General features: G+C 36.7%; 1 protein-coding gene and 1 long non-coding RNA gene across 12 annotated transcripts in view; one reads left to right on the top strand and one right to left on the bottom strand.

Annotated features, from left to right (window-relative positions):
* LOC128885777 (potassium channel subfamily T member 2) overlaps positions 1-18,609 on the top strand; it is a 212,056-nt gene that overhangs the window by 180,294 nt on the left and 13,153 nt on the right. For 9 of the 11 annotated variants that reach the window (XM_054140046.1, XM_054140045.1, XM_054140043.1 and 6 more), the window contains 8 exons: positions 8,225-8,408; positions 9,841-10,005; positions 10,785-11,005; positions 11,765-11,962; positions 12,338-12,564; positions 13,610-14,104; positions 16,290-16,451; positions 17,262-17,415. In XM_054140046.1, coding sequence (XP_053996021.1) covers positions 8,225-8,408; positions 9,841-10,005; positions 10,785-11,005; positions 11,765-11,962; positions 12,338-12,564; positions 13,610-14,104; positions 16,290-16,451; positions 17,262-17,415 — 1,806 coding nt within the window. Of the gene's footprint in view, positions 1-8,224; positions 8,409-9,840; positions 10,006-10,784; positions 11,006-11,764; positions 11,963-12,337; positions 12,565-13,609; positions 14,105-16,256; positions 16,452-17,261; positions 17,416-18,609 lie in introns of all 11 variants that reach the window. The other 2 variants (XM_054140049.1, XM_054140048.1) reach the window with 2 other exon arrangements.
* On the bottom strand, positions 12,270-13,593 carry LOC128885800 (uncharacterized). The gene is made up of 3 exons (XR_008459660.1): positions 13,283-13,593; positions 12,465-12,610; positions 12,270-12,387 (listed from the first exon to the last, which is right to left on the bottom strand). It is a non-coding gene; the product is annotated as an uncharacterized LOC128885800 (long non-coding RNA).

The raw sequence follows: 18,609 nt of genomic DNA, 5'->3' as shown, positions 1-18,609 counted from the left end.
ATTGTGAAACAATTATATATATATGTTTGTTTATATGTTATTTATCTTTTAAAAAATTACATTGAAAAATATCTAAAGTACTTAACAGATCAATCTTGCTCAATCTTGGATTACTCTTCCTATTCCAGGTTGAGGTTAGAGATGACAAATATTCTTATCTAAATAAAACCTCCGAATAATAAATAAAAACTTAACAACCGTTTATCTGTCATTGTTTCACAATAAATTACTAAAATGACTATACGATAAACTATACAATTGAAGAAATACTCACGAATGATACTCTATAATACTCGAATGAAACATTGTTCGCCTTTACTTTACGACTAATCTAAATCAATTTTACTTCCCCTCTCTGCATCGTTGTTCAGTAAATACTCCTTTCAATTGACGCAACCCCACAGCTTCCTCCAGGTAATGATATCCATTAAACCAGTCCATGTAATTACATTACACGGCGTTCGCTGCTGTTACTATTCTCTTAATAATTTATATTTTCCGCCACGTAAGCCGCGTGGCAATGCTAAAATTACAAATTAAAATTCCGTCCGCGTGCCGGTCAACTTTTCCAAGACAGTCTTGCCGGCCGTACGCTCTTTCGTTATTCGCGTTTACACAAAGCGCGCGTTGCGTTGCTTGCATACAAGTCGTATTACATTATTCGAATAACGAGGAAAGTTTACCCGAGCAGACGTTTCCATTTACGAATTTGCTCAGCCGCCAGCAGGATCCCGCTTAGTTGGTTAAAACTTAATAAAACGACTCTCATTCCGCAACCATAACGCCACACGCGTAACGCATTATCCAAATTAAGTTTCCGCTATTCGAGTACTCTTCAGTCTTCTCCGTTGCAAAATACCCTTGCGAGGATCTCGTCTGTCAGAATTGGGCGAAATTTTAATCGAGTAATAGCTGAAGAACTTAAGCATGGAACAGCGATGTATTTCGAATATTAATTGTATACATTTGTTAATTAATTGGGTGACAAAACCGTTAAGATTAAAGAATTTTTTCGTAATTGAACAACGAGTGGCTAGCGTTCAATTTTAATTAGTATGTACTTGAGATAGAACGAAGTAAAATTGATACAATTTGATTGAAAATAACTTTATTGTTCTGGTTAGATTTAATGGAAATCGTGACCTTGATGTTAAATTATATTATATAGGACTCATTTGGTTGTGCTGAAAAATAACACAACCTGAAATAAAATAAAAAATTCGCCCAGCTTCACCTCGGTTCTCTCGATATATCCGTCGACCCAAATAAAGTGGTATCGTCTCCGGAAATCGAAGCGAAGGCGAACATCAATCGAACAGTAATCACGTCTGACCGACTGCAAATGCTAAAAATGGAATGACAATACCAGCTGGGAAAAAATTACGTGTCTGCCGCTTTGTTATTCCGGCGTTTCTATACTTACATGGAACAAAAGTTTGCAACTATGTCACTGGTGGTGGCTCAATCACAAAAGCATGAACAATCGATATGTGCCCGTCTTACAGGTGCACTGGGCTACTTTTCATAGCGCTCCAAGTTTCAAGGTGCTCGGTTAACCGGTAGCAGTAGTTGACAACTGAGTTTGACTATGACCTGAGTTAACTACCTGATTTTTAAAAGATTAAAAATAACATTTCCAGTGACGATGATCTTATGAAACAAAAGCTACTGAAATACTAAGTTTAAGGTCGATTGCTCTTTTTAAATTCTCTTTCACGTCAAGTGTTTCAAAATTCTATTAATATAAAGTATGATCAACTTTTGGAACAATTACAGAATTTTTAAGATCTTTTTCCCTTTTGTAATTTAGAAGAATTTTGAATTGTATTTAATTATCCTTGTACACAAATATGAATATAAAGCAGATACACGAGACATTCAAAGAGAAGTCTGGATAGGAATTTTGAATAACGACAAAGCGCGAAATAAACAAGAAACAATTTTGAAATGAATCATCCGTTGTTCGTTACATGTAAGCTACCTACGAACCAAACGACACAATAATATCACTCTATCGTGGATAATGGAGAAACAGCTTCATATAAAATTTCTGAGTCTAGGAAAATCAATCAGTGCAGAAAGATACTGTTCTATTCTTGATATAGTCCAACAGAAATTGTTCCAACAGTCACCTTTAGTTAATAGAAACGGAGTGCGTCATCGACGACATAGCTTCGATCACATGTGACATGAATTACGTGTGACGGATAACGTAGATATTGTGATTGACGTTCGAGTTTCGGAAAATTAAATTTTAGTCACTTTCTCGTTGATCACATTTTCTTGATTTTTCGTGAATCGACCATCATTTATTTGAGGAGCTAAATTAGTTGTAGTTGCAAAATGAATTCTTCAAAAAACCAGCAATGTTGTTAGATGGAGGAAGTGTATCAGAACCACTGCAGATGTTTATTCAATTAAGTTCTTTAAATATATAATTAAACGCAACAAGAAGTTGTTTTTTGAAAATGGAATTCCCGACACGCGCTTCCCAGCGAGCAGAGCTTATACAATGATTTAACGAAGGAGCGAAGGTTCCACGCGCTTATTGAAATCGAAACACCCCCATACGTTCGTTGAATTCGTAAAAGTAAACGCGCATCTTTGTCCACTGGGAACTCATGAGACACTGGAATTATTAATCCAATTTTCCGCGGAATTGCTCCTCGAGCGTGACATTCTCAACGGTCCGTACAAATGTCGCTTTCCTTGAACTCCCCTAACGACGCACTTTAAAAACTCCCGTGGCCTTTCGGGGAAACGGGGGAGCAGCTTTCGTTAACGACGAAACACTCGTCGTCCGGTGGCCTATAAGTTCTCGTCGCGCGACCACCGCCAACACGGATTGTTCTTCTTCTTGGTTGCCCGACGCTGGGATTTCCTCCTGTTTCCCACGACGCAAGAAAGAATTAAAAAGTTCTTTATACGTATCGATAACCTCGCGTTACATCAATTTCTTGTATCGTTACTGAATATATTTCGCAATCGATTTGCAATAGAATATGTAGAAAAATTTTGTGGTGGCTCCTCTTGTCTTCGCCACTAAAAGGACACTGCGCGTTTGCGCGTTTCTCTCAACTGCTCGGTCCGCCTAACATTCGTATATAAGCCATTCCCATTCTCAGAACTGCCACCACAATTTCTTCAAATCGCTTTTTCTTCAAAAGAGAAAAATTCTAATATTTACTACAAATCAGTCGTCAAAAAGTAAACATTTGATTGCATAGAAGAAAAGAAAAAAGACGCAATTACCTTGAACTTAATTGCAAGTGAAAACCACGAAACCATGGACTAATATAATAGAATTTGTTCTTATCTCGGTAACATAGACGTTTAAATAAATGTCCAACAATAATTTTCCTGTAAATTGGCAGGAAATAGGAAATGCGGTGCGGTTATCTTATGTGACTCCATTTTGGCAACTATACCTTATGTAATATCGGCGAGACAATTACGATCTAGCAACAGGGAAAAGGCGAAACTTGGCTGATTGACCTAGATCGCAATGTGGGACAGACGTTAATAAGTAATCGTGGCGGTTCGTGCAGATGGATTGGTATCACCATCGATCGTCGTGATTTATTATTTACGGTGTGGCTGTAGAACGGCGTACTCGTAAGCTCGCCCTTGCCGCTGCTATCGTTGGAAACGACATCAGCGGATGTTCCCTACCTGACAACCGATCTGCAAATTATTCGGAAGTCACTCCCCAAGTTGAGAGCAATCCACGCATTTGGGGTTCGCTGTTTGCTGTGACAAACCTTTAGAAAAATAAAGATGGTACTCGTAATACCTGGGTAGAATTTTTTTCACTGCGTATTTAACGTCGCATCAACTTTTAGTTATTAGCGATTTTTATTATAGATGTTGGTTCAAATATGCGCATCTTTGAGTAGCTGGATTATTTTGGATAAGTTTTCTTCTGTACTCCGTACTTCCTTCAACCTTTAGAAGCCTGATTTCTCAAATTAATTTAAAAAAAATATCAATGTATTTATTATTTGAACAATTTTGACAGTTGACGTTTATTTTTTTATTGTCATTTTAATATGTTTTTCATCTAGAAAAAATATTCGTTATACTTTCGTCCATATTTACACGATAAATTTAAATTTCCATTCAAAATAAAAAATTGAAGCATTACGTTTCATGATAAATAATGAATAGTGATTTCATTACTATTGTGCACTCGCAAACTTCCATACCGATATACGCATAAATTATGCATTCGATTACTTGCTAACTACGAGGACATCCACGCAATAGCGTTTAATTATTACGTTACTTCTCTTGTAATTAGCGTTGAGCCGATTACCGCATCAAGAGCCATCGGAAAATTGTCCATGTTGCTAAATGACAAGAGGCACTTAATGAACAGAATTTATTATCTTCTGGTTCGGTTATTGCGGCCGACTAGACGTTATCTATTTCACTGTCACCGGGATACACGCCCGACGTTCACCTTACGAATTGCTTGTCGCGTTTACAAGATGTATAGTCAGGGGGACGCTTTGTTACAGCGACTACTTGTGGAGTTTACAGGAAACAGAGTTACTGCACATCCGCATTCCGGAAGATAAATAGTATAAGATTTGGAGATAGAAAATTGTTGCCTAAATTGTATCAGACAAACAAGAATATTGACGAATGCATATTACACTGTGCAGGTGGAGCTACTATGGAAATTGAAGAGAGTATGACAGGCACCAGAATTTAATTTAGTATCGTATGACATTTTTACTTGTACCCTTATAAACGAAATATTTGTCAGGTTTACTTGAATTAAAGACAAGTTCTCCGTTGTTCAGATTAATTTTTGGTTTCAATTGATTTATGCTAATTTTTACTGATTCCTTATGACTGTTTGGATGAGTAATTGTTATTATGTAAGTTTATTATTGACTCTTACGTACGTTAATCATATGTATTCATTGTATAGTTTTGGTTAACATCTGTACGTAATCTAAAACAAAATTACATATTAAAAAAACGAACTAATTATTCGAGCTTTTAGATTAAAAAATTCGGCACGCACACTTAAAATTTGCGATTCCATAGCAACATTTTCTATTATGCAGCAATATTTCCGTAATCCAAGTTCTTTAAGCGACGATGGAAAGGTTAAAAAGATTAAACTCCGCGAGCGTGACGAAAAAGTTAATTGAATTGTCAGAACGAAACCGTAAAATAGCGTGCGTATTTCTCATAAAATTCTGCAGATATCCCAGTGCACCACCGATGACATAAATCGGAGCGAAATTATTCCTTGACGAATTAAGAAGCCACAAACGCCTACACGGTTTGCCATAATCCCCCGCGAGCTTCCTTTTGAAAAATATGGCCGACAGCAAAATTTTCAATTTCAATTCGTTGCTCGACTCGACAGAATATGCGACTTTTTTTTTTTATTGCGAGCGTTTCCAACACATTCTTGTTGGTCACAAAATGGCAACCACGTTCGAAAAAATGCCACTGGGTAAAAAAGCACAACAAAGTAATTCGTGTTGTAAAACTAGGACCCATTCGTGATGTAAAAATGTCTAGGACAAGGATCGCAAATTTGCACTGTCAAATCACAGTTTCTTCCTCTTCTCTTTATTTGTCGACACGTCGCTCACTGTGGTTCTCTTCCAGCCTTTTGAAGCTGGAACATCGTCGAGGTTGGCAAACGTTAAACAACAGACCTTCTTTAAAAATTGTTTTTAATCGTTCCTTCGATTCATAGGTTGAGTTGCATGAAATGTAATACCATAAACACCTGTATTTCGCTTAATTGATTCCGTCAATCTTTTCACTCTTTTTAACAACAGTTCGCGTAAACAATTACTGAAGGTACTCTCCGTAAAGTGAAGCATGTAATTATTATACAATTTGAAAGGCAACGTGGAACAAAGCAACGTGTCAAACATGTGTCAACTACATATTTCATTTGTTTTGTGTACTGTCACAGGGCGACCTAACGATTTTTATTTGTATTACTTTTTCATGTTTTAATTTCATTCTTCACTTGTGGTTTCCTTTATCTTTATTTAACAGGTCTTGATGTGTTTTATCATACATTAAATACATAATAATATGTGTACAAGTACTCCAATGCAAAAGTACAAGTTCTTCAATTGCAACTGATATTTATCAGTCATATTTGTTTGTATTAAAACATAATAATAATAATAATAATCTTGGCCGTAATCTGTATCCAAATCCTTTTCGTCGACTGTCTGCTGGATTAATTTCATTAATGTTTCTGTGTTTATTTCTCCCCAAAGTTTCTGTAAATTCTGCCATATATCGTCCTTGCATTTCGATAGCATTGCTTTCCTATCCAGCCCATCGCAATAACTCAATTGGATTGGGAAACGGTGATTGTGGTTCCATTTTTCTGATGACGCCATTTTGTCATTGTTCGTCCAAATATACGCGACACAATTTTGACGCGGTTTTTGAGTCAATGTCTTTTTGGAAAATAAATTCTATGCCAACCAATCTTCTTGCTGACGGTATGGCATGACCTTCCAATATCTCTCGGTATCTTTCATCATTTTTCCATCAATTTTGATTAAATCTCCCGTCGATTCCTCCGCACAACAGCTGAAAATCGTGGCGCTGCCTTCACAATTCACGAAAAATCTTCGATCGTTTCGTCGATGTCCAGTAAAATCTTTAAGTCCGTTCTCGTTGTTATTTACTCCAGTGATCCGTGATATCGTTGACGAAACAATAAATATTATTCTGCCAGACGCGAGAGTGATTTTGAGAAAGAGGAAACATTTTCCAATTCGGAATAGTGCGTACGCTTTTGCCTCTTTGGTCGCGCACGTTGACGCGGTCAATATAGCTTTCGGTCTCTCGCCATTCAATGTGTTTTTCACTTCGCGCGATTTCTCGTCGATTCGCTAGCGTTAAACGAAAACGACAAGTCAAAGTGAAATCTGTGGTTTGAAAAACACGATAAAAAAGGAACGCGAGAGTCAAGCTCGAACGGGATTTATTAGAATTCTAAGAAACGTGTACAGTGAATTGTGCTTAATTCTTCCTCATAACTAATTGACTATGCGGAACAAGAAGAATGTTTTAAGTCAATGATATTAACCTTAATAGACGCTATGCAAATAAATAAAAATTAATTTACCACTTTTTTTCTTTAACGAGGAAGCCCTTTTATATTTTAATAAATTTTTTAAGACAATTTATCTGTATATCAAAAAATGATCCCTCATTAATTGAAAAAAAAGCTTGAACTCGATACCTGTACTGGTTTTAAAGAAACTAGCATTTAACATTTTAGTCAGCTCACACCGCACGTTATATCGCCCAACGGAAGTTACTGTACGCGACGACGAAATCGTTCGGACGTCGAGTAAAGAGAAAAAAGTAGGTACAAAAATATAGGCTAGATATCGATATAAAAACGAGGTTGCATGCATAATGAAAGCATGTCGTTTGCGAATGTTGTTCGTTGGAGTGGCTTGCTCTTCCGGAAGGTCCTCCACCTTGTCGCGATCCTTTCCTTTCGTCGTTCCTCCGAGATGAAAGGATCTCGAAACGCGTCCTGGGACTCTCGAGGAAGCCGCTAATTATACGATTGGTTCCAACAACTATGATTGGACGACGTATTCAACGACGAAAGCTAAAATTAGTTGGGAACAATGCTCGATGACTTCGACAGCTTTAATAATAAACAGACAGGCACAAGAGTATTCAAAGCATTGCGTTTGAAACGTTTATTTAGTAAAATGCGTGTATTAAAAACGGTATGGTATATACAGCAAAGAATATATCTGAAGATTGTATGAGGAATCTATAGTATATTTATTTAAAATATTTATTATAATTGAAAATCTTATGATTTTTACTGTAAATGTACTGTAAATATATCGTTGAATTATTTTCTGTCTTGGCTCACAGAATCTTCAGTCATACTCCTTGATATGTACAGGGTGTCCTAGAATTAGTGTAAAAACCAGAAATGGGGAGTAGCTGAGACGATTCTGGACTACAATTTCTTCTGCAAAAATTTTGAAAAACCACCGACACACTAATTCTTGGACTCCCTGTATATATCATGCTATCTCAATCATTTCAGTTTAATATAACTTCACATTTTATTAATTAATTACTCCGAATGCTAACACTCGAATATTTTCGCGTATCAGTGCATAATTTCAAAGTAATTTCGAAATTTCACTAAGACCCAAAGCGACACGTTTTAATTTGTTTTTTTCAGCGTATGTGGGATCCAACACTTCCAGAGAGCGGGGCACAGGCATTTGAATCTGTTTCAAAGTACGTACTACGTGGTGGTCACGTTTTCCACGGTCGGTTACGGGGACTTTGTACCTGACATTTGGCCCTCGCAGCTCTACATGGTCATCATGATCTGCGTTGCTCTCATCGTGCTACCCACGCAGGTACGTATGGATCTTTATAAATTTAATTTAGCGGAAGGTGAATGAAACTGAACTGTATGTAAATTCTGCTCACGTTTGGAAAATTTCTTGGACTTTGTTAAATTAAGTTGCACTTTAGATATTTCATGGGGAACACGGGAGGTATTCGAGGCAATAAAGCTAAATCGACTACTTTATAGAACCAAGTATTTATTAATCTATTTTTATGCAAATGCATTCATTCAGCTATTGTCTGTAACGTACAAAGCTCCACTTTCTCTTTGCATGAATATCAATGGTCACCAGTTTCTTTGGCCCTGGCGTTAACAGAACACTGGTTTAACGATCCCTTTTACGATATTTAACAGGATACTTTACTCTAAGGGACCGTACAAAGCCGGGAAATATTCGACTTTTTCTCCTTACCATTCACTCCTTATAGAATATTTATTATCCCGGGAATTTCTGATCACATGAAACTTTTATTTCCCACTTGGCGATAAATGTTTAGACTGAAATAACGCCCATATTTAACGAGGATCGTAAAAGTAGAATCGATTATTTCCCTTAAGAAGAAAGAATTTATTCTTTTTTACGTTTGTGAATGAATTCATAATAACCATAAATTTCTTTCCTTGAATAATAACTAATTTCATGATACGATAAGAAATCTCGCAGTAATTTCGATAAAATCCTGCGGTGAAGCAGCTATCAATATTCCCTTTGTGAAAACTAATTAAGGGATATCAGTGTCAAACGCGTAATTAAATCGTCCAATAATGAAGTCCTAGCCGAATGCGTTCTCCAACTTGTTGCCCGAGGTCATCGACTAATGACAGGGCATCATATCAAAGGCCAGCTGTCGGACCCCTGTGGAGATCATGATGACAGTGATAACCGTGCAATTCATCTGTCAAACCCGTCAGTTGCACCTGATACACGAGTAGTCCGTTAGACAACCCATCCTTTGTTTATGTACAGAGCTATTCGTAGCGAGTACATTCCATAATCCAAAAGAAAGTGTATTTATTTGAGAAAACAAATAACTAATGCAGAATAGTATATTTTAATGAGAAACACTATCGTCGAACAGAAAATGCAATTCCTATAAAATAATATAAGTTGTTCCTAATAAAAAAAAGTTTTAATTGACTTCGCTAATATTATTACTATTAATAGTTTGGTAAAAGCATAATTCTTTTCATTTCTATTCAACAATATACTGAGTATCGATCGATATTGAGAAGAGTGGGAAATTCAGATGCGAAGTCAGTGTAATAATACCAACCAATGTATTTTCAGAAAAATCATAAACAATTTTGTTCCAGTTTTAAGAATGACTGTTAAAGTAAAAGTTACAGTTATAATATTTTTCGTTCTTTATTCGTAGCCTGCCTAATTTTATAACTTATTCGACGTTGATTTTACAATTTCGGCGTAATTTCTGAAACAGTTCGAGCAGCTGGCTTTCACGTGGATGGAAAGACAAAAGCTGGGCGGCTCGTATTCATCGCACAGAGCGCAAAGCGAGAAACACGTGGTGGTGTGCAGTACAACGCTGCAAGCTGACACCATCATGGATTTTCTAAACGAGTTTTACGCCCATCCGTTGTTACAGGTTAGATATTTGACCGCACAAATTACTTTCATTACTCTCGATATCCTAGCGCAGTGCCGTAACAAGGGCGTGACGAAAAAGGCGCAACGTGGTTTGGGGCGCAAAACGAAGGATACAGACTCGGTTGTGAGAGTTGCACGTGGTTTTTATTCTACTTGACCATTCTACTCTACATAAATCAGAACCGATTAACCGTTTTTCGACCCTTGACCAATTAGACACAGACACGTACATATTATTCATACGTTCACGAGTGATACGCTCCGGAACAACGAGCGGAATCCATGATGACCAGGATTTTTCGAAAATTTTCCCGATATTACACAAAGTATAAGATGCTACTTGTTACTCTTGGTAGGCAATGCCAAATCTATTGAACTCTTTTATGTTTTTATTATATTATTTCAATCGTATACCTATGTGTACATTTTCTTTTATTTTGTCGTCATTGAATATGAATAAAAATTTATTCTTATTTAGGTTGCAGATTTAATAGTATTTAAAATATTAAATTTAATCAAATTTAACATGTTACGTTAAAATTTTGTATATTATTTGTTATTATTACGAGGTGCAAATTAGATATTAGCCGCAATCGCTTCATGTCCTTCTTACGCCGCTGTCCTAACGTGTACATTTCCTTTCGCAATAATTTCTACCCTGTAACCATTATATTATTTGAAAGCAATTCTTGAACACTATTGCCTTGCCACGAAATTCTAAGTCCTTTGAGAATATATTCGACGCCAGGCTTGATGGATGATTTTAATCACATTTAGGACTATTACGTGGTACTGTTGTCGCCAATGGAACTGGATACCACGATGCGAATGATTTTACAGGTGCCCATCTGGGCACAAAGGGTAATCTACATTCAAGGGTCGTGTCTGAAGGATAACGATCTCACCAGGGCCAGGATGAACGAGGCGGAAGCCTGCTTTGTTCTTGCAGCGAGGAATTACGCCGACAAAACCGCTGCCGACGAACACACGATACTTAGGTTTGTTGGATACCAAAAAACTGCCGACAAATACTATTAAACGTATTGCGCCGACAAGGGAACATTGTAAACTGTCAGACGCTGATTTTGATAAATCTTTGCATTAGTGTTCATTAGCGCACCATAAAAACTATACCGTATTTCGTTGCCGATGGTTCTCGACTTCAAGAGAGAGATACATCCTCTATATCGGTGCTATCCATTTTATTCGCGGTCGTATGGACAACTCTTTAATTTAAAAATGTTTTAAATAAAAGTTGTACCGTTTTTGGAGACCTGTAAATTGTTAGAAGAACGTGCTCGACTATTATATTTTTTAAATTAATTTTCGAACATTTTAGCTGCTCATTTATAGGCCTCTCGAAACGATAAAACTTTTGTTTGAAACATATTTCGGTATACTTTATACTCATTGATGTTATTAAATGTATATATCGGGTAAATGTTTCGACTTGATCGGTGAGCGTCGGATTTTACAGAATACGTACACTTATGCAAAGTAAGATATTAATATTATGAATTTATGAAATATTCTATTTCAAAGGGAATATAGCCAAATAATCATGATTTAAACGTACGTTTAAACTACGTTTATTTGCCTGGATTTCCTTTGAGTTGATTTATTACTATAACACGCGTCATTTACGCCCGATTTATGAAATATTAATTTACATACGTGGCTCCCATATTAGCGTACGCCACGTATGCATAAAATTCACGGTCTATTTGTGACGAATATTTTCGCCATTAATGCTGCAGATCGTGGGCAGTGAAGGACTTCGCACCAAGCGTCCCTCAGTACGTTCAAATCTTCCGTCCGGAAAACAAGCTTCACGTGAAGTTCGCGGAGCACGTGGTGTGCGAGGACGAGTTCAAGTACGCCCTTTTGGCGAACAATTGCACGTGTCCTGGTGCATCGACCTTAGTCACACTTTTGCTGCACACTTCCAGAGGACAGTGAGTCGAATGAAAAATTTTCGTGAGAATTCAAATAAAAATAAAATAATAAATGGAAGAATCTTGTATTTTCACTTAGCGAAACAATTTCATAACAAACTTGTCTTAATTAATTTTATTACTGTTGCAGTCTTTCGATCTTTACAAACGTTTTAATATTTTTTGTTTTCTATCAGAGTCTAGTTCTTGAAGTAGGTTTACTCTATGAACCTAAAATAAATTGTTTCTTTCTGTATTATTAAAATACTAAAAAAGTTAAGTCTTCTTAATAATTCGATAGGGTTGATGATACCTCAGGCTAACAAAAATTTATTCAAAATTACGGAGTCCCAAGCGATGTTTATTTTGAAAGATAAATTCTTTATTGTTTACTAGGGAAGGTCAGCAATCGCAGGAGGAATGGCAGAGGCTCTACGGTAAATGTTCTGGAAACGAGATTTACCACATTATTCTCGGCGATTCTCGGTTTTTCGGCGAATACGAAGGCAAATCCTTCACTTACGCGTCCTTCCACAGTCACCGTAAATATGGGGTGGCGCTGGTCGCTGTCAGACCGGCGGAACTTCCGGAATTTTACGAGGACACCATTCTCTTAAATCCGGGTAACCGTTTTATTAATATCACTTCACCATTGCAGTATTTTCCACCCTGAAAAACATTCTACTTTTTAATTCTTAAAGGGTCAGACAATTTTTTATCTACTCTGTGCACAAAATGGGAGCTATACCACAGTTGTCGGCACCTTTGATGGCATGTTCGGTCATTAATAAATAAATGACATTGGAGAACAAGTGATATCAAACTTTTTAATGCTTGTTCGTGTCACTAATAAATAATTTAAATATGGATGCTTTATTTCAATGTTGATTGGTATAAGGAAGATTCTACTCAGTTTCACGTTGCGTTAAAAAAATCTGACGCTACCACATAAACTTCATGAAATCACTATTTTCAATTTACATGCAGTAATATAGGAATAGATTCAGTTTTTTCATTGAATTATCATGGACACCGAGGAAGAAAGGAGACATTTCCGTTCTAAGGAAGCAATGTCAACATTTCACACTTGACAGCACTATCTTCAGCGTTATACGTGTTAGTCAGGTATTCTTCGTTGTTCAGTAAGTCTCAAGGTACCTCCAGGCATTTCTCTAGTGCTTCTCAGTAATTCGATCAACGACTGCACGTGAGCTCCCCGACAAGGTAGCAATAAGATAATAAAACAGCGTTCATACGCTGTCTTATACATACGCAAGTCTTATTAACAGCTACGTTAGACAAAAGAATAAGTACACTACTATTCATCGGTGCAATACTCACAGCATTTAAACAATTTTTTGTCTAATGTCTGGTGACTTGTTCTTGTATACTACAGTCTCAGACCAACCTCTCTCATCCAAATCCTCCAAAAATCGTTTCTTTAAGAGGTCTCCCAGATGCAAATGTTTAATTAAAATAATAAACTTCCAAGAGTTCCACATATTGATGCACATCACACATTGTCTCATTTTCGATGTTTAACGATCGTGCTCAGAATAAAGGGGTTAAACAACGGAATCGGACCCCACCGTCTTCGAAATAAGTACACCGTGGTTCTTACTCTCGTTCCAATCTCCTAATCTAATTTGTCTTATTTCTTCGCCCTAGGTCCGCGTCACATAATGAAGAAAACCGACACCTGCTACTATATGAGCATCACGAAGGAGGAGAACTCCGCGTTCGTTGTGGCGAACAATCAAACCGTGGCGGAGGGTATGCAGGTAATTACCGAGACGAAAACCGACAACACCGGTACGGCGGGGAACACAACGGCGAACAACAATTCCACGATAAATTCTGGAACCAGCGCTGGAGTGACAACGACCACCACCACGATATCGACCAGCTGTACGATCGCCGGCGGTGATGGGAACGGTACAGCAAATAAGCCCGGTGCCAACGAGCACCGTCGCTATTCCAACAGTTGTAACAATGCGCTGAACGATACAGCTTGCTGCAGACAGGAGACGACCTGTACGGGGCCCCGTGGACAGAACGTGCACGGTACACAGGCTCACAGGGCCCCACAGGTTATTTTGCAGGTCCTCCCTAGCACGCCCACACCACTCGAACACCACAACATATTCGCATCCGATGTCCACCGTGAGTGTCGCATGCGCTTGCCTTCTCTATTCTTTCTTCTTTCGTTTCGTTTACATTCTCTCACCAATCTTATTCGTCTCTGTGTACATTCTTCGATACTTATGTGACTGCCAGAGATGGGGAAATTAATCGTCCGGATAAAAGTATCGAATGACGATAATTCATCTTTTATCCGTTACTTGTTTACAGCGAAATTTCAATGGATTGTTTGAGAAATAACGTGCTTGGCACTTTTTACGGTGTAGACCTAGGCATAGATCTTTATACGGAATGCATGTTTGATATAAATTCCGGTAAAGGGAGAAACCATCTTGGAATTTTAGTATCGCGCCCCCCCATACCCAATAATAAGAAGTCGATCGAAAATACGAGACGTAGGGTACGGGATTGATCGTGAATTCGAATCCCCGTGGCTTATTTTTCTTTTAGACTCCTACAGTATGATAATCGTGTATGTATTCGACAATTTTTGTTTCGGAAACAATTGGCTCAATGGAAGATCAAAATAGAAAAGCTATGATGCGATAAATTGTTAACATCTCTTGCAACAGACGCTTTTACTGTAAACTTTGTGTGAAAAATGAGATTTTTGTTCAAATATTGACAGAGTGTATCACGTAGAAAATATATGTACGTTATTCGTTACCTGTTATTGGAATAAAACGTTGCCCATCTCTGGCGGTGGATACGATTTGCTCTTCTTTTTTATTCGCGTCGATTCGTGAAGTATGAGGATCTCGACGAGGCTGATTTGCGTGCGATGATGATGGTAATTCAGTCGGGTATATTTTCGAGCGTGCGTTTTTATTTTTTTTGGCGGAAAATGCTTCTTTGCTTACTGTGGGCGAAGGCTGAATGATTTGGGAAGCTTTTAACGTTGTTGGAATACAGTAATTTCTCAATGTTGTTTTTGATGTACAAAAATTGTGGATATCGTTACAATGTATAATGTAACAGAAAATAAACACAAATTTTATAGAACGATATGTGACAGTATCACTTCAAAATCGAATACTGTTTGAACAATATATTTAATCTATACCATTTATAGTCTCACAACATCATGTAACTTATTTCTGATTTATTTACATTAAATAGAAACGTACATGTGTACATAAGTAGTTTTAATTACTATCGAGTTTGTAGTTTATGTTGAGATGCGGTTGGTTGGCATGCTTCAGCATTGCTTCTGGTTCTAATGTACGGAACGTCGTCTTGCACGTTAGTTAATGTAATTGCTCGTTGTAGTTGACAAATACAAAAAGTGCATGTCGAATGATCTAAACTGATCTTGTAATTGAAAACACTTCACCGAATTTTGCGTAATCCATTTGTTTCGTTGCAAGTTGCGATGGATATCATGATTGGAAAATTTAAAATTGTTATAAAATGTCCTAATTTAAAATTAAGTGAAATTAAGTGAACTAAAATTCAGGTGGGAATGTAGCTTGATCAGAACTAATATCGACCAGGAATTTCTTATATATTTTATAGCAGAAAAGCAATTTACTGTGACTATTAATGAATGGGTTAGAGCAACGTAGGGGAAGCTTCGAAAAATATAAAAGGAAGCACTTCAGCTTGCAGTTACTCGCAACATAAATACATATGTATATACACGAAACAAAGCTTGAGGCTTGAAACATCTCATTATTATTAAATGTAGCTCGTAAAATAATCATTCTATATATTTCATAATATAGCAATCTTCGCTGATATTGCAATTTTTAAATTTCTTTTATAGTATCATTACTTCTTTTATGTCACATCGATTCAATTATTATACTGCACAAAATTTTTAACGAAATAATTAAAATCGCAATATAAGGCGTAAGTTTGAAAAATAGTTTTTTACTTTTCATATTTATTATATTTTATTGGAATTCATTTTAAACGTAATTTCTACATCGCCAGGATTAAGTATCGAAAATATAATTTATAACGTGTATTTTTCATTACATGAAAAAATATATTCGTTGGAATCATTTCATAACTATACTACAACCAGAATAGTACGAAAACAGTTGACATTCAACTTTATTCGCATTTCACGATAAATTATATTTTTAATATTACATCATTGATAATAAATTATATTTTAAATATTGAATTATAAATCTGGTGTTTTGATACTTGGATAATACCTATGTAGGTAGTTATCCGCAACTGATGTTAAATTTCGCAGCAACGTACCTTGATCCCGGCGGATTCGGAGATTCACGGCAATGCCTGAAAGATGGAGGATCCACGCCACAGACGCCAATCACAGGGAATCATTTAGACGTTCCACGATCCATGGATCCAAATCCTAATCTACTCAGTCCGGAGATTCTTACTCAAAGAAGAGGTAACTCAATTCGTCATCGATCCATAACATTTTTCATGCAGTGAATCGGCGCAAAAGAATGCTCATTTATTGTCATTCAGCCGCATACGTGACTGTGATAATTAATGAATAGCACAAATTAATCATTATGAACACGACAGCCATTTTATGCTGAAGAAGGAAAATTAATATTTACCATATTTAATTTCTGAAGCATAAAGTACCGATGTGGCTGACTAATGACGCGTGACAGGTATATTTTTCAAAAGGATAATGTTTCACTAATCTGTTGATATCAAAGCTGCCCATTGTATACAAGTATTTTCAGCGATGTCATTTCACGCTGATTATCGTCAAAGGCTCACAAAGGCCAAGCTTGTGCTCATAAGGAAAGTACGGGAACTGTAACTCGAGTTTCCGAATGAAACTTAGTAGAGACGGAGATCGTCATCAAAGTAATGTAATTTGATCAAAATTAGAGGCGATCTCGACCGTTAGACGTCGCTGCGTTTAAAAGAATTTTTGAACCGAAGCTAACGAGAAAGCGATCTAATTAAATAATATCTAATAGCTACGTCGTTAACAAAATTTCGATGTCGAGATTTCGGATCAACTTACTATTAGTAATACAAGAACTAGTTTTAAAGTTTTAAAAATCCTGAAACAAACTAACTAACCATAGGAAGAAGATCGTTTTTCCAGTCACATGCACAATATAAATTAAACTAATTTACTTTAAAATACTATTGCTTGTTTAAAACGGTATTTTCAAGAGCTATCTGAATAACAAGGAAGAAATTTGCACAAAGCTTTTCAATTAACCCGCTTCAGGGAGCAGAAGACCAAGCATCCTGCCTGTGCCAGACATGCTGACAAGCTCGACCTTGCATCTTCCTGGTCAAGAGTCGTTGGACCACGAAGGTGACGAGTCCGAGGATGAAATGGACGACGACGTCCCATGGAGATCGCCTAGCGAAAAGATCGCGTGAGTATTCTTTGAATCGATTTTCATCGTCACCTTTCATACCACATGTTAAATCCAAGGTCGCAAGGATTCAAGGTAGACGGTCATGTGTGTGTTGTATCATCGTGAACACGAAGCAACGGATCGTCAACCTTAGACGAATATACGTTCATAGACGTACTTATTAGATAGATGAGAAACCTCGTTTCCTATCTTTGACCAATCTTTTTTTATATATATGTATTCGAGCACGATCGTGGAATCCTTAAGAGTGAAACGATCTTGCACTGTCTCGTGCACTTGCATGGCACGGTCTCTTGTGCATCGGACGTCTTTGTGTATTTTATTTATTCGTATATCTCTATATATTATACCTGATGAATGTATCTCCTTTATCACTCATTCTTATTCTGGATATATATATATACGATAACTATCGATATTAGTTTTAGGAAGAATATATTGGATCTTCGAAACATTCAATATTGTTTTCTGTTTTATTAATTAAGTGAATATTATAAAAATGTCACATATTTAGCAAAGGGAAAGAGTGGCATCAGAAGAATGGGCGTTCAAGTATTTTTATGTTAAATATATACGACTGTACATATTAAATTATTAAGATTAATGAGAAACAATGTTGAATGTAGTTATTAGGTACATATTAGATTCTCGAAGTTCGAAGATCACCAGTATTTTCTTGCAAACCTTTCAAAAACGCACTGTAAGATCGTACGACTGATCGTGTATTCGACACAAGAATTCCAATTCTATGAAATATTACTCTGAAATCTGTGCGATCTTATCAGTAGCTATATCGCATAAGACGAAGTTCGACAGCTATGCTGCAGGGAATTGTGCACCATGCTCGTCCTGTTTCTGCACTCTTTTCTTAGATGTTACTTCCTATGATTGTCTACTCGACGTGACTCAATTGTCCTACGAATACGAGACTCGTGCCTTCGTTACTCTTATTATTTATTTTAATTTTAATAAGAGTACAAATATTTCCTTTTCTTAAAATAAGATTTTTAATTTTCATTGCAATATTTTATTTAGTGCTTAACATTCCCTAAAATTCCTCCCAATATCGTTAAATATCATTCTATTCTGTAACGTTCCAGAAGTTTTATTTGCAGTCCCCTTTTAGTTTGCCAATACTTTTTAAACAATTCTAAAAATAAGGTAACACTTATAGGGATTGCTTAGTTATCC

The sequence above is a fragment of the Hylaeus anthracinus genome, unplaced genomic scaffold (genome assembly GCF_026225885.1).
Source record: "Hylaeus anthracinus isolate JK02 unplaced genomic scaffold, UHH_iyHylAnth1.0_haploid 11981, whole genome shotgun sequence".
NCBI lineage: Eukaryota > Metazoa > Arthropoda > Insecta > Hymenoptera > Colletidae > Hylaeus > Hylaeus anthracinus.
Note: the sequence above shows the minus strand (reverse complement) of the source record. Positions and strands in the feature narration are given on the sequence as shown.